Source organism: Leguminivora glycinivorella, chromosome 24 (genome assembly GCF_023078275.1).
Source record: "Leguminivora glycinivorella isolate SPB_JAAS2020 chromosome 24, LegGlyc_1.1, whole genome shotgun sequence".
NCBI classification, from domain to species: domain Eukaryota; kingdom Metazoa; phylum Arthropoda; class Insecta; order Lepidoptera; family Tortricidae; genus Leguminivora; species Leguminivora glycinivorella.
Genome location: NC_062994.1, coordinates 7838583 through 7853556, shown reverse-complemented (window position 1 = coordinate 7853556; position 14974 = coordinate 7838583). Strand labels below are relative to the sequence as shown.

General features: G+C 44.3%; 1 protein-coding gene across 1 annotated transcript; it reads right to left on the bottom strand.

Annotated features, from left to right (window-relative positions):
* Positions 1-10622: 10622 nt before the first annotated feature.
* On the bottom strand, positions 10623-13314 carry LOC125238992 (uncharacterized protein K02A2.6-like). The gene is made up of 3 exons (XM_048146493.1): positions 12095-13314; positions 11370-11929; positions 10623-10814 (listed from the first exon to the last, which is right to left on the bottom strand). The coding sequence occupies exons 1-3, from the start codon at positions 13215-13217 to the stop codon at positions 10623-10625; spliced, it is 1875 nt and encodes a 624-aa protein (XP_048002450.1). The 5' UTR covers positions 13218-13314.
* Between the last annotated feature and the right edge of the window lie 1660 nt (positions 13315-14974).

Below are 14974 nucleotides of genomic sequence, written 5' to 3'. Positions count from 1 at the left end.
GTCCGTCCGTCCGTCCGTCCGTCCGCGGATAATCTCAGTAACCGTTAGCACTATAAAGCTGAAATTTGGTACCAATATGTATATCAATCACGCCAACAAAGTGCAAAAATAAAAAATGGAAAAAAATGTTTTATTAGGGTACCCCCCCTACATGTAAAGTGGGGGCTGATATTTTTTTTCAATCCAACCCCAACGTGTGATATATTGTTGGATAGGTATTTAAAAATGAATAAGGGTTTACTAAGATCGTTTTTTGATAATATTAATATTTTCGGAAATAATCGCTCCTAAAGGAAAAAAAAGTGCGTCCCCCCCCCTCTAACTTTTGAACCATATGTTTAAAAAATATGAAAAAAATCACAAAAGTAGAACTTTATAAATACTTTCTAGGAAAATTGTTTTGAACTTGATAGGTTTAGTAGTTTTTTAGAAAAATACGGAAAACTACGGAACCCTACACTGAGCGTGGCCCGACACGCACTTGGCCGGTTTTTAACACGCTTTTATTAGGTCGTCGTGTATGTAACTATGTATGTAATGGAATCTGCGGAGGCTAATTTAACCATCTTCCAGGAGTCGTAGCGTAATGAAAATTGGCAGCTATATGTAGTTCCGATGACAATACAATAATATGGTACTGTTGAGCTGATCTGATGATGGAGTCGGAAGATATGAACTGGAACTACATGATGGAACCTCGTATCATAGCCGTTTTTGGGTTTCTTAGAAAAGTCTTGTAATGAACTTTGACTACAATTAGGTTTCAAGGTCTGATGATGAAGCCGAAAGATATGAACTGGAACTACATGATGGAACATCGTATCATAGCTGTTTTTGGGTTTCTTAGAAAAGTCTTGTAATGAACTTTGACTACGATTAGGTTTCAAGGTCTGATGATGGAGCCGGAAGATATGAACTGGAACTACATGATAGAACATCGTATCATAGCTGTTTCTGGGCTTCTTAGAAAAGTCTTGTAATGAACTTTGACTACGATTAGGTTTCAAGGTCTGATGATGGAGCCGGAAGATATGAACTGGAACTACATGATGGAACATCGTAATCATCGTATCATAGCTGTTTTTGGGCTTCTTAGAAAAATCTTGTAATGAACTATGACTACGATTAGGTTACAAGGCCTGATGATGGTGCCGGAAGATAAGAACAGAAAAAAAGGGGGGGGGGGCTCGGGGGGCGAAGCCCACCGCATGAAAGAAAGATCAACGTAGTATTTAAGATAAGTTGGGTTAGCGTTTTCTTGTGACATTTAAGAGCAAACAAAGGGGGGCTCGGGGGGCGAAGCCCCCCGCATGAAAGAAAGATCAACGTTGTATTTAAAATAAGTTGGTTTAGGGTTTTCTTGTGATCCTTAAGAGTAAAGAAAAGGGGGGCTCGGGGGGCGAAGCCCCCGCATGAAAGAAAGATCAACGTTGTATTTAAAATAAGTTGAGTTAAGGTTTTCTTGTGATCCTTAAGAGTAAAGAAAAGGCCCCCGCATGAAAGAAAGATCAACGTAGTATTTAGAATAAGTTGGGTTAGCGTTTTCTAGTGACCTTTAAGAGCAAACAAAGGGGGGCTCGGGGGGCGAAGCCCCCCGCATGAAAGAAAGATCAACGTAGTATTTATAATAAGTTGGGTTAGCGTTTTCTTGTGACCTTTAAGAGCAAACAAAGGGGGGCTCGGGGGGCGAAGCCCCCGCATGAAAGAAAGATCAACGTAGTAGTTAAGATAAGTTGGGTTAGCGTTTTCTTGTGATCCTTAAGAGTAAAGAAAAGGCCCCCGCATGAAAGAAAGATCAACGTAGTATTTAGAATAAGTTGGGTTAGCGTTTTCTTGTGACCTTTAAGAGCAAACAAAGGGGGCTCGGGGGCGAAGCCCCCGCATGAAAGAAAGATCAACGTAGTAGTTAAGATAAGTTGGGTTAGCGTTTTCTTGTGATCCTTAAGAGTAAAGAAAAGGCCCCTTTAAGAGCAAACAAAAGGCATGAAAGAAAGATCAACGTAGTATTTAGAATAAGTTGGGTTAGCGTTTTCTTGTGACCTTTAAGAGCAAACAAAGTATTTAAGATAAGGGGCTCGGGGGCGAAGCCCCCATGCATGAAAGAAAGATCAACGTAGTATTTATAATAAGTTGGGTTAGCGTTTTCTTGTGACCTTTAAGAGCAAACAAAGGGGGGCTCGGGGGGCGAAGCCCCCCGCATGAAAGAAAGATCAACGTAGTAGTTAAGATAAGTTGGGTTAGCGTTTTCTTGTGACCTTTAAGAGCAAACAAAGGGGGCTCGGGGGCGAAGCCCCCGCATGAAAGAAAGATCAACGTAGTATTTAAGATAAGTTGGGTTAGCGTTTTCTTGTGACATTTAAGAGCAAACAAAGGGGGCTCGGGGGCGAAGCCCCCATGAAAGAAAGATCAACGTTGTATTTAAAATAAGTTGGTTTAGGGTTTTCTTGTGATCCTTAAGAGCAAAAAAAGGGGGCTCGGGGGCGAAGCCCCCGCATGAAAGAAAGATCAACGTAGTATTTAAGATAAGTTGGGTTAGCGTTTTCTTGTGACATTTAAGAGCAAACAAAGGGGGGGGGCGAAGCCCCTCGCATCGGGGGCGAAGCCCCCCCCGCATGAAAGAAAGATCAACGTTGTATTTAAAATAAGTTGGTTTAGGGTTTTCTTGTGATCCTTAAGAGTAAAGAAAGGGGGGGAAAGATCAACGTTGTATTTAAAATAAGTTGGGTTTTCTTGTGATCCTTAAGAAAAGCCCCCGCATGAAAGAAAGATCAACGTAGTATTTAAAATAAGTTGGGTTAGCGTTTTCTTGTGACCTTTAAGAGCAAACAAAAGGGGGCTCGGGGGCGAAGCCCCCGCATGAAAGAAAGATCAACGTAGTATTTAGAATAAGTTGGGTTAGCGTTTTCTTGTGACCTTTAAGAGCAAACAAAGGGGGCTCGGGGGCGAAGCCCCCGCATGAAAGAAAGATCAACGTAGTATTTAAGATAAGTTGGGTTAGCGTTTTCTTGTGACCTTTAAGAGCAAACAAAGGGGGCGTTTTCTCGGGGGGGGCGAAGCCCCCGCATGAAAGAAAGATCAACGTTGTATTTAAAATAAGTTGGGTTAGCGTTTTCTTGTGACCTTTAAGAGCAAACAAAGGGGGCTCGGGGGGGGCGAAGCCCCCCGCATGAAAGAAAGATCAACGTTGTATTTAAAATAAGTTGGGTTAGCGTTTTCTTGTGACCTTTAAGAGCAAACAAAGGGGGGCTCGGGGGGCGAAGCCCCCCGCATGAAAGAAAGATCAACGTAGTATTTAAGATAAGTTGGGTTAGCGTTTTCTTGTGACATTTAAGAGCAAACAAAGGGGGGCTCGGGGGCGAAGCCCCCGCATGAAAGAAAGATCAACGTTGTATTTAAAATAAGTTGGTTTAGGGTTTTCTTGTGATCCTTAAGAGTAAAGAAAAGGGGGCTCGGAGGGCGAAGCCCCCGCATGAAAGAAAGATCAACGTAGTATTTAAGATAAGTTGGGTTAGGTTTTCTTGTGACCTTTAAGAGTAAAGAAAGGGGGGGCTCGGGGGCGAAGCCCCCGCATAAAAGAAAGATCAACGTAGTATTTAGAACAAGTTGGGTTAGCGTTTTCTTGTGACCTTTAAGAGCAAACAAAGGGGGGCTCGGGGGCGAAGCCCCCGCATGAAAGAAAGATCAACGTAGTATTTATAATAAGTTGGGTTAGCGTTTTCTTGTGACCTTTAAGAGCAAACAAAGGGGGCTCGGGGGCGAAGCCCCCGCATGAAAGAAAGATCAACGTAGTAGTTAAGATAAGTTGGGTTAGCGTTTTCTTGTGACCTTTAAGAGCAAACAAAGGGGGCTCGGGGGCGAAGCCCCCGCATGAAAGAAAGATCAACGTTGTATTTAGAATAAGTTGGGTTAGCGTTTTCTTGTGACCTTTAAGAGCAAACAAAGGGGGGGCTCGGGGGCGAAGCCCCCGCATGAAAGAAAGATCAACGTAGTATTTAAGATAAGTTGGGTTAGCGTTTTCTTGTGACATTTAAGAGCAAACAAAGGGGGGCTCGGGGGGCGAAGCCCCCCGCATGAAAGAAAGATCAACGTTGTATTTAAATTAAGTTGGTTTAGGGTTTTCTTGTGATCCTTAAGAGCAAAGAAAAGGGGGGCTCGGGGGGCGAAGCCCCCGCATGAAAGAAAGATCAACGTAGTATTTAAGATAAGTTGGGTTAGCGTTTTCTTGTGACCTTTAAGAGTAAACAAAGGGGGGCTCGGGGGGCGAAGCCCCCCGCATAAAAGAAAGATTAACGTAGTATTTAAAATAAGTTGGGTTAGCGTTTTCTTGTGACCTTTCAGAGCAAACAAAGGGGGGCTCGGGGGGCGAAGCCCCCGCATAAAACAAAGATCAACGTTGTATTTAAAATAAGTTGTGTTAAGGTTTTCTTGTGATCCTTAAAAGTAAAGAAAAGGCCCCCGCATGAAAGAAAGATCAACGTAGTATTTAGAATAAGTTGGGTTAGCGTTTTCTTGTGACCTTTAAGAGCAAACAAAGGGGGCTCGGGGGCGAAGCCCCCGCATGAAAGAAAGATCAACGTAGTATTTAAGATAAGTTGGGTTAGCGTTTTCTTGTGACCTTTAAGAGCAAACAAAGGGGGGCTCGGGGGGCGAAGCCCCTCGCATGAAAGAAAGATCAACGTTGTATTTAGAATAAGGTGGGTTAGCGTTTTCTTGTGACCTTTAAGAGCAAACAAAGGGGGGCTCGGGGGGCGAAGCCCCCCGCATGAAAGAAAGATCAACGTATTATTTAAGATAAGTTGGGTTAGCGTTTTCTTGTGACATTTAAGAGCAAACAAAGGGGGGCTCGGGGGGCGAAGCCCCCGCATGAAAGAAAGATCAACGTTGTATTTAAAACAAGTTGGTTTAGGGTTTTCTTGTGATCCTTAAGAGCAAACAAAGGGGGCTCGGGGGCGAAGCCCCCGCATGAAAGAAAGATCAACGTAGTATTTAAGATAAGTTGGGTTAGCGTTTTCTTGTGACATTTAAGAGCAAACAAAGGGGGGCTCGGGGGCGAAGCCCCCGCATGAAAGAAAGATCAACGTTGTATTTAAAATAAGTTGGTTTAGGGTTTTCTTGTGTTCCTTAAGAGTAAAGAAAAGGGGGCTCGGAGGGCGAAGCCCCCGCATGAAAGAAAGATCAACGTAGTATTTAAGATAAGTTGGGTTAGCGTTTTCTTGTGACCTTTAAGAGTAAACAAAGGGGGGGCTCGGGGGGCGAAGCCCCCCGCATAAAAGAAAGATTAACGTAGTATTTAAAATAAGTTGGGTTAGCGTTTTCTTGTGACCTTTAAGAGCAAACAAAGGGGGCTCGGGGGCGAAGCCCCCGCATGAAAGAAAGATCAACTTTGTATTTAAAATAAGTTGGTTTAGGGTTTTCTTGTGTTCCTTAAGAGTAAAGAAAAGGGGGCTCGGAGGGCGAAGCCCCCGCATGAAAGAAAGATCAACGTAGTATTTAAGATAAGTTGGGTTAGCGTTTTCTTGTGACCTTTAAGAGTAAATAAAGGGGGGCTCGGGGGCGAAGCCCCCGCATAAAAGAAAGATTAACGTAGTATTTAAAATAAGTTGGGTTAGCGTTTTCTTGTGACCTTTAAGAGCAAACAAAGGGGGCTCGGGGGCGAAGCCCCCGCATGAAAGAAAGATCAACGTAGTATTTATAATAAGTTGGGTTAGCGTTTTCTTGTGACCTTTAAGAGCAAACAAAGGGGGGCTCGGGGGGCGAAGCCCCCCGCATGAAAGAAAGATCAACGTAGTAGTTAAGATAAGTTGGGTTAGCGTTTTCTTGTGACCTTTAAGAGCAAACAAAGGGGGGCTCGGGGGGCGAAGCCCCCGCATGAAAGAAAGATCAACGTTGTATTTAGAATAAGTTGGGTTAGCGTTTTCTTGTGACATTTAAGAGCAAACAAAGGGGGCTCGGGGGCGAAGCCCCCGCATGAAAGAAAGATCAACGTAGTATTTAAGATAAGTTGGGTTAGGGTTTTCTTGTGACCTTTACGAGCAAACAAAGGGGGGCTCGGGGGGCGAAGCCCCCCGCATGAAAGAAAGATCAACGTAGTATTTAAGATAAGTTGGGTTAGTGTTTTCTTGTGACCTTTAAGAGTAAACAAAGGGGGGGCTCGGGGGGCGAAGCCCCCCGCATAAAAGAAAGATTAACGTAGTATTTAAAATAAGTTGGGTTAGCGTTTTCTTGTGACCTTTAAGAGCAAACAAAGGGGGGCTCGGGGGGCGAAGCCCCCGCATGAAAGAAAGATCAACGTTGTATTTAAAATAAGTTGGTTTAGGGTTTTCTTGTGTTCCTTAAGAGTAAAGAAAAGGGGGGCTCGGAGGGCGAAGCCCCCCGCATGAAAGAAAGATCAACGTAGTATTTAAGATAAGTTGGGTTAGCGTTTTCTTGTGACCTTTAAGAGCAAACAAAGGGGGGCTCGGGGGGCGAAGCCCCTCGCATGAAAGAAAGATCAACGTTGTATTTAGAATAAGGTGGGTTAGCGTTTTCTTGTGACCTTTAAGAGCAAACAAAGGGGGGCTCGGGGGGCGAAGCCCCCCGCATGAAAGAAAGATCAACGTATTATTTAAGATAAGTTGGGTTAGCGTTTTCTTGTGACATTTAAGAGCAAACAAAGGGGGGCTCGGGGGGCGAAGCCCCCGCATGAAAGAAAGATCAACGTTGTATTTAAAACAAGTTGGTTTAGGGTTTTCTTGTGATTCTTAAGAGCAAACAAAGGGGGGCTCGGGGGGCGAAGCCCCCCGCATGAAAGAAAGATCAACGTAGTATTTAAGATAAGTTGGGTTAGCGTTTTCTTGTGACATTTAAGAGCAAACAAAGGGGGGCTCGGGGGCGAAGCCCCCGCATGAAAGAAAGATCAACGTTGTATTTAAAATAAGTTGGTTTAGGGTTTTCTTGTGTTCCTTAAGAGTAAAGAAAAGGGGGCTCGGAGGGCGAAGCCCCCATGAAAGAAAGATCAACGTAGTATTTAAGATAAGTTGGGTTAGCGTTTTCTTGTGACCTTTAAGAGTAAACAAAGGGGGGGCTCGGGGGGCGAAGCCCCCCGCATAAAAGAAAGATTAACGTAGTATTTAAAATAAGTTGGGTTAGCGTTTTCTTGTGACCTTTAAGAGCAAACAAAGGGGGGCTCGGGGGGCGAAGCCCCCCGCATGAAAGAAAGATCAACTTTGTATTTAAAATAAGTTGGTTTAGGGTTTTCTTGTGTTCCTTAAGAGTAAAGAAAAGGGGGGCTCGGAGGGCGAAGCCCCCCGCATGAAAGAAAGATCAACGTAGTATTTAAGATAAGTTGGGTTAGCGTTTTCTTGTGACCTTTAAGAGTAAATAAAGGGGGGGCTCGGGGGGCGAAGCCCCCCGCATAAAAGAAAGATTAACGTAGTATTTAAAATAAGTTGGGTTAGCGTTTTCTTGTGACCTTTAAGAGCAAACAAAGGGGGCTCGGGGGGCGAAGCCCCCCGCATGAAAGAAAGATCAACGTAGTATTTATAATAAGTTGGGTTAGCGTTTTCTTGTGACCTTTAAGAGCAAACAAAGGGGGGCTCGGGGGGCGAAGCCCCCGCATGAAAGAAAGATCAACGTAGTAGTTAAGATAAGTTGGGTTAGCGTTTTCTTGTGACCTTTAAGAGCAAACAAAGGGGGGCTCGGGGGGCGAAGCCCCCGCATGAAAGAAAGATCAACGTTGTATTTAGAATAAGTTGGGTTAGCGTTTTCTTGTGACATTTAAGAGCAAACAAAGGGGGGCTCGGGGGGCGAAGCCCCCCGCATGAAAGAAAGATCAACGTAGTATTTAAGATAAGTTGGGTTAGGGTTTTCTTGTGACCTTTACGAGCAAACAAAGGGGGGCTCGGGGGCGAAGCCCCCGCATGAAAGAAAGATCAACGTAGTATTTAAGATAAGTTGGGTTAGTGTTTTCTTGTGACCTTTAAGAGTAAACAAAGGGGGGGGGGCTCGGGGGCGAAGCCCCCGCATAAAAGAAAGATTAACGTAGTATTTAAAATAAGTTGGGTTAGCGTTTTCTTGTGACCTTTAAGAGCAAACAAAGGGGGGCTCGGGGGCGAAGCCCCCGCATGAAAGAAAGATCAACGTTGTATTTAAAATAAGTTGGTTTAGGGTTTTCTTGTGTTCCTTAAGAGTAAAGAAAAGGGGGCTCGGAGGGCGAAGCCCCCGCATGAAAGAAAGATCAACGTAGTATTTAAGATAAGTTGGGTTAGCGTTTTCTTGTGACCTTTAAGAGTAAATAAAGGGGGGCTCGGGGGCGAAGCCCCCGCATAAAAGAAAGATTAACGTAGTATTTAAAATAAGTTGGGTTAGCGTTTTCTTGTGACCTTTAAGAGCAAACAAAGGGGGCTCGGGGGCGAAGCCCCCGCATGAAAGAAAGATCAACGTAGTATTTAAGATAAGTTGGGTTAGGGTTTTCTTGTGACCTTTAAGAGCAAACAAAGGGGGGCTCGGGGGGCGAAGCCCCCCGCATGAAAGAAAGATCAACGTAGTATTTAAGATAAGTTGGGTTAGTGTTTTCTTGTGACCTTTAAGAGCAAACAAAGGGGGGGCTCGGGGGGCGAAGCCCCCCGCATAAAAGAAAGATAAACGTTGTATTTAAAATAAGTTGGGTTAGGGTTTTCTTGTTACCCTTAAGAGTAACGAAAAGGGGGGCTCGGGGGGCGAAGCCCCCCGCATAAAAGAAAGATTAACGTAGTATTTAAAATAAGTTGGGTTAGCGTTTTCTTGTGACCTTTCAGAGCAAACAAAGGGGGCTCGGGGGGCAAAGCCCCCCGCATAAAAGAAAGATCAACGTTGTATTTAAAATAAGTTGGGTAATGGTTTTCCTGTGACCCTTAAGTGCAAATAAAGGGGGCTCGGCAAAAAAGAAATACTTAAATTTTGTTTGAATTAGTTGAAATGTGACAATATTTTCTAATCGAGTCAAACAAAATCCCACTAGCTGAGAGCTTCAAAACAATGTATGGCGAAAGTATGTCTCTCTAATGTCTTCAAAAAGTCCGCGATGGCACATGTCTATATTGTCTATCTTTTACGGATAACTTACTAGGTATAAACATTTTTATGATAATACCGTAATAAGAAGGTAGCCGCTAGTTATTATTAAGTAGCAATTAGCAATAAGTACACGTTAAGCCACAAATGGCATGTAAAATCCGCCTACTTGAAATAATTTTATGTATAAATGTTAAAAGGTATTTATTTCATTATTAATGACTAAAAAGTATAAAATAAATTAATAGTTTAAAAAACACTATAAAACACGCTTTTATAAATGCACGTAAAAGCCAAAAATAAATTATGGATCGTTCAAGTTGTCTCTATTTGTGAGCTGAAGTTTAAAAACTATGTGCTTTTAATTATAATATTTGATTGTAAAAGCGTGGGGCGCTGGAACAGGAAAGACTTTCTTGTAAACAAATACTAATTCGAACTTCCTGGCGAATGAAGTTGCATAAGAACATAACGTTTACATATGCCGCCTAAGGGTTACCAAAGAGAACCAAAGATATCTCGTCCACGAACAAGAACTCTGCATCCTGTCACTGTAGACACTTTCCCCTTTTGTACTTTGATTACCGGAAAAAGCGGCGTTCTAAGTGTCGGTGACTGTCGACTCTCCTCGCTACTAGCGCATATTTTGTCTGAGTTCGACAAACTGGTACCTACTTTGAACACTGACTTTTAATTGATTTGACTGTTTAATGTAGAACCTACTAGTCATGCTGCAACTCCAGTTAGCGCGTCAATCTGTGTAACCTCCTTCCCGTAACATAGCATAATTTGATTTATCAGCAAGTTATACTTATATATTCTGTGGTTATACAAAAAGTCTTTCCTGTTCCAGCGCCCCACGCTTTTACAATCAAATATTATAATTAAAAGCACATAGTTTTTAAACTTCAGCTCACAAATAGAGACAACTTGAACGATCCATAATTTATTTTTGGCTTTTACGTGCATTTATAAAAGCGTGTTTTATAGTGTTTTTTAAACTATTAATTTATTACATTTAAATCTTAAGTTTATTATGCCTATTTTCTTAACCTAAGTTGAATGATGCCTATTTACTTAACAATCATTATAACAACAAGTCACTACTACCCAGTACATACTTACATATAAAGCAGACATATCAAACATTACCTACTTATCAACATTAACATGCGGCGACAAACTATTGCTAACGTTATTACATCGGATTAGAGTTCATTACAAACATAATTAGCTAAAGTGCGCTGAAGATAAGCAAGAAATTACTTATTATATGCATCCTTATATACTAGTTAATAGGTTTACGTGAGTGTAAAATATTATTCTATAATTGCTTACATTAATTACTTACGATAGGTTTTTTTTTTACAAGATTCACCGAAAATACTTATAGATACCTAGTTATGTGTACCTATTATACAATTAAAACCTTTCCGGCGTACGTACTCGCCGGCCTGAACGAGTGTAGCGGAAAGTGGTATGTTGAGCTGTATCCTGGGGTCCTTGTGAACTCTGTGGACCCAGCGGTTGACCTCCGCCACACTCCTCCAAGTCATCATAGTATTTAGGTATAATTAGTCCCTGAGCTGGTACTATTGGCAATAGTACCAGCCGGCGGCGCCGGCGCCGCCGGTATGATCTGCTGCCTGTTGCGGCGGTAGCGGCGGCCGTCCGGCGTGCGTACTGCGTACCCAGTAGGAGCGCGGCTCGGCGGCGGCGCGCTCCACCTGCGCGCGCACCCAGCGCCCTCTGCCGTTTATCTCGGCCGGGTCTCGAATACGCACCTGCTCATTATCCTTTAGTGGCTTTAATGCCCTAGTTCCTCTATTGTAATATTGACACATTTTATCATTTTTAATATTGCGACTGATTGTTATTTCTTTTTTTAAGGGAGTTTTAGGGTTTAATAAGCAACTTTTTACTGGTAACTTTGTGTTTAATCTTCTACCGAACAATAACTGAGCAGGTGAGTATTTCTCTCCCGATATTGGTGTGTTGCGAAAATTCAACAGTGCCACGTAAAAATCAGTTTTAGTCTCTTGTGATTTTATAATCATATTCTTTACCGTTTGCACATTTCGTTCCGAAAAGCCGTTCGAACGCGGATAATGTGGCGAACTAGTGACCTGTTCAAAATCCCAATCTTTAGCAAAGTCTCTAAACTCTTGCGACACGAATTGACAACCGTTACCTGATACTAATCTTTGCGGTATCCCATGACGCGCAAACATAGGTTTCAAAATACCTATCACTGTCGCACTTCTCAAATCTACTAAAGTGGCCACTTCCACATACTTTGAGTAATAGTCAACCACTAGCAAATAGTGTTTGTCCTTTACCTGAAAAATATCAGTAGCGAGCACCTGCCAAGGCCTGTCAGGCACGGCGTGCGGCGCGAGCGGCTCGCGCGGCGGCGCGGCGCGGCGCTGAGCGCACGCCTCGCACTCGCGCACCGCGCGCTCCACTGCGGCCGCCATGCCCGGCCACCACATCACGTCGCGCGCTCGCCTCTTGCACTTCTCGATGAGGAGGTGACCCTCATGTACCTTATTGATCATTTCGGCCCGTAAACTGTTAGGGATGATCACCAAGTTGTTCCGAAACACTACGTCCTCCACGACATGAATCTCATCTCTAACTTCCCAGTACGACTTAGCTTTCTCGGTTACCTGGCTTTTAGTATGCGGCCATCCCTTTCTGTAAAGGTCCATTACTTCGCATAAACTCTGGTCGATCCTCGTAGCCTCTCGAATCGCTTGCATTTTATTGCTACTAAATGGTAGATTAGTCACCAGAGTATTTATGTGTAAACTTACCTGTTCTTGTATTCGCTGATCGCACTTGCCTCCTAAATCCCTGGTCGCCCTTGACAACGTGTCGGCTACGTACATCAGTCGCCCTGGTACATAACAAATATTTAAGGAATATATTTGCAATTTAAGTAGCATCCGTTGTAGTCTTATCGGTGTTTCATTCAGCGGTTTTTTGAAAATAGCCTCCAATGGCTTATGATCTGTCTCCACCGTCACTTGAGAGTGTCCATAAATAAACTGATGAAACTTACTGCAGCCAAACAGGATGGCGAGGAGCTCCTTCTCTATCTGAGCCCACCTGGACTCGGTGGGCGTGAGCGTGCGCGCGGCGTAGGCCACGGGCCGGCCGGCCTGCAGCAGCACCGCGCCCAGCCCGCGCGAGCTCGCGTCCACCGACACCGTCACCGGCTCGTTGGGCGAGTAGTACCTCAGTGTGGGCGCCTGCGCCAGCTGCCGCTTCAGATCATCGAATGCTCGAGTGTGCGCCTCATGCCACTCGAAACTTACGTCCTTTTTCAATAGCTCCCTCAACGGCTCCACCTTATCTGCATAATTATGAATAAAACGAGACACATAGTTAGTCATACCTATAAACCGTTCTAACCCTTTTTTATCTTCCGGAATGGTCATATTCTCTATACATTTAATCCTGTCTGGATCAATCCGAATTCCATTTCTATCTAGTATGTGACCCAAAAACTTGACAGTTTCCTGAGCAAACACACACTTATTTTTATTAAACTTTACCCCAAACTCGGCCGCTATCCGCATTACCTCCCCCAATCTCTGGTCGTGCTCCTCTCGCGTTTTACCATGAACTAATATATCGTCAATAAACACCTCTACTCCCTGTCTTGAAAATAGTTTGTACATTATACTATGAAATACCTCTGACGCGCAATTTATCCCGAACGGTAACCTAAGGAAGCGAAAACGCCCAAAAGGGGTCGCAAATGTGCACAGTTTTGAGCTAGGTTCATCTAATACACACATATAGAACCCCTTGCTCGCATCTAAGACTGAGAAGTACATGGCACCCGAGATATTAGCCGTAATTTCATCAAGAGTGGGGAGTTGGAAATGGCTTCTCTTTATTGCCTTATTTAAATGTTGAGGATCTAGGCATAATCGAATGTTTCCATCAGCTTTTTCTACTATTACAATATTCGAGACCCAGTCAGTGGGTTCAGTAACCGGTACGATTATATTTAAATTCTGAAGCCTTTGCAACTCCTCCTGTAGTTTAGGCCGTAATTTAATTGGTATTTTCCGACAACCCCTAACAACAGGTGGCACAGTGTCATCAATCGTTAATTTATGCAACCCCGGTAACTGGCCAATCCCCTCAAAAATGTGTTTATGCAACGTAATCATTTTACTTAAACAATTCTCATTAATATTATGAACACGCTGTATCAACTTTAATTGTACGCAAGCATCTCGAGATAACAAATTGCCACACTCAATATCTAGTACATATGTAGCGCATCACTACTACGACGCGCACATCACTAGTCGGACCTGCGCGCGCATGCGCGCTCCTGCTCCGCTGGGCCGCCAGACGCAGCCTCCGTGAGCAACAGACCGCTACCAGCTGCCTACCGAGCCACACCTTTCCGTCTCTCCGCCCGAGTCTTGTTTATCCGTTGCTATGACGATTTTCTTGTAAAACAATATAATTAATATATATGAAATATTCTGTTTAAGTGGAGTTCGCATTTGATTTATCATCCGTATAGGAACACCACATTGGTGACCCGATTGTACTGATTTATTTATTTATTTTTTTCGCGTTTTTTGTTCATTATGGCGGACGAGAACGGTGGCGGTGCGATAGCGCCGGCGGCCGCGCCGGGCGCGGCGCCGCCGCGGTCGGCTGAAGATTTCGCCGACGCCCAGGAAGGCGCACCGCTGACAATCAGCCGTGTTGCAGTGCGGCTGCCACCTTTTTGGCCCGACGATCCCGAAGTTTGGTTCGGTCAAGCGGAGGCGCAATTTCATGTGTCAGGTATTAAGGACGACGCCACAAAATTTTATTGCGTCGTCGCGCAACTGGATCACAGGTACGCTAAAGAAATTAAAGGTATTATTAAAAACCCCCCAGCTACTGATAAGTACAAGAAGCTAAAAGCTGAATTAATTAAATGCCTGTGCGTTTCTCGTCAGCAACAGATTACCCAGGTGCTGTCTAATGAGGAACTGGGGGATCGCAAGCCCTCACAATTTCTACACCATTTGCAACATTTGGCTGACGGTGGCATGAATGATGACTTTATGAAAAGCATGTGGATGAAAAGGTTACCGACACACGTTCAACCTATTTTAATTTCACAGGCCTCAGCCAGTATGGAGGAGCTAGCGGACCTAGCCGATAGAATTTGCGAGGCTACGTCACCGTCGCCGCCATTACACGTTGCGGCTGCAACGTCTGATGTGACCGGTTTGTTGAAACGCATCGATGACCTGACAGTTCAGTCCGAGATGACTAAACAACTTGCGCAGATGTCCACGCATGAAGGCCGAAGGCGCTCAACATCTCGTCGAAGAGGCAACGCGAGATCGAAGAGCAGGGGTCGGAGCCATTATAGAACTGCAGGTACGTGCTGGTATCATTCTATTTTTGGTGAAAAAGCGAAGAAATGCACTACGCCCTGCAACTACTCATCGGGAAATGCCAGCGGCTCTCAGTAAATGCGGCGACTGACTGCCGCGCCACAAGCCGCCTCTTCATAACCGACAAAAGGTCAAAATTGCAGTTTTTAATTGATACCGGTTCCGACCTCTGCGTGGTGCCACGTGGAAATTGGCCCGTTGGCAAACCGACTGAGTACCGACTCACCGCTGCCAACGGCTCTCCTATTCAAACGTACGGGACCGTCACGCTGCACCTTGACCTAGGCCTACGGCGAGACTTCGTGTGGAATGTCGTGGTAGCTAGCGTTGGCAAACCAATCATCGGAGCGGATTTCCTTGCACACTATGGACTGCTTGTGGACTGTCAGGATGGTAGACTAGTAGACAAGCTTACCTCTCTTTCCACAGCGGCGATCCGAATGAAATGTGACATCTCTAGTATCAAGACGATTTCCGGCGACAGCGAGTACCACACTCTGCTTTCAAAGTATTCGCAA

Bases quoted from the DNA above. Each gene is read 5' to 3' on its own strand.
- LOC125238992 (XM_048146493.1), bottom strand. From the start codon at position 13,217: ATGATTACGTTGCATAAACACATTTTTGAGGGGATTGGCCAGTTACCG. The intron at 11,930-12,094 runs GTAAGTTTCATC...GTTATGTACCAG, and splicing joins CGCCATCCTGTTTGGCTGCA to GGCGACTGATGTACGTAGCC. The intron at 10,815-11,369 runs GTAAAGGACAAA...GATAATGAGCAG, and splicing joins TCGCTACTGATATTTTTCAG to GTGCGTATTCGAGACCCGGC.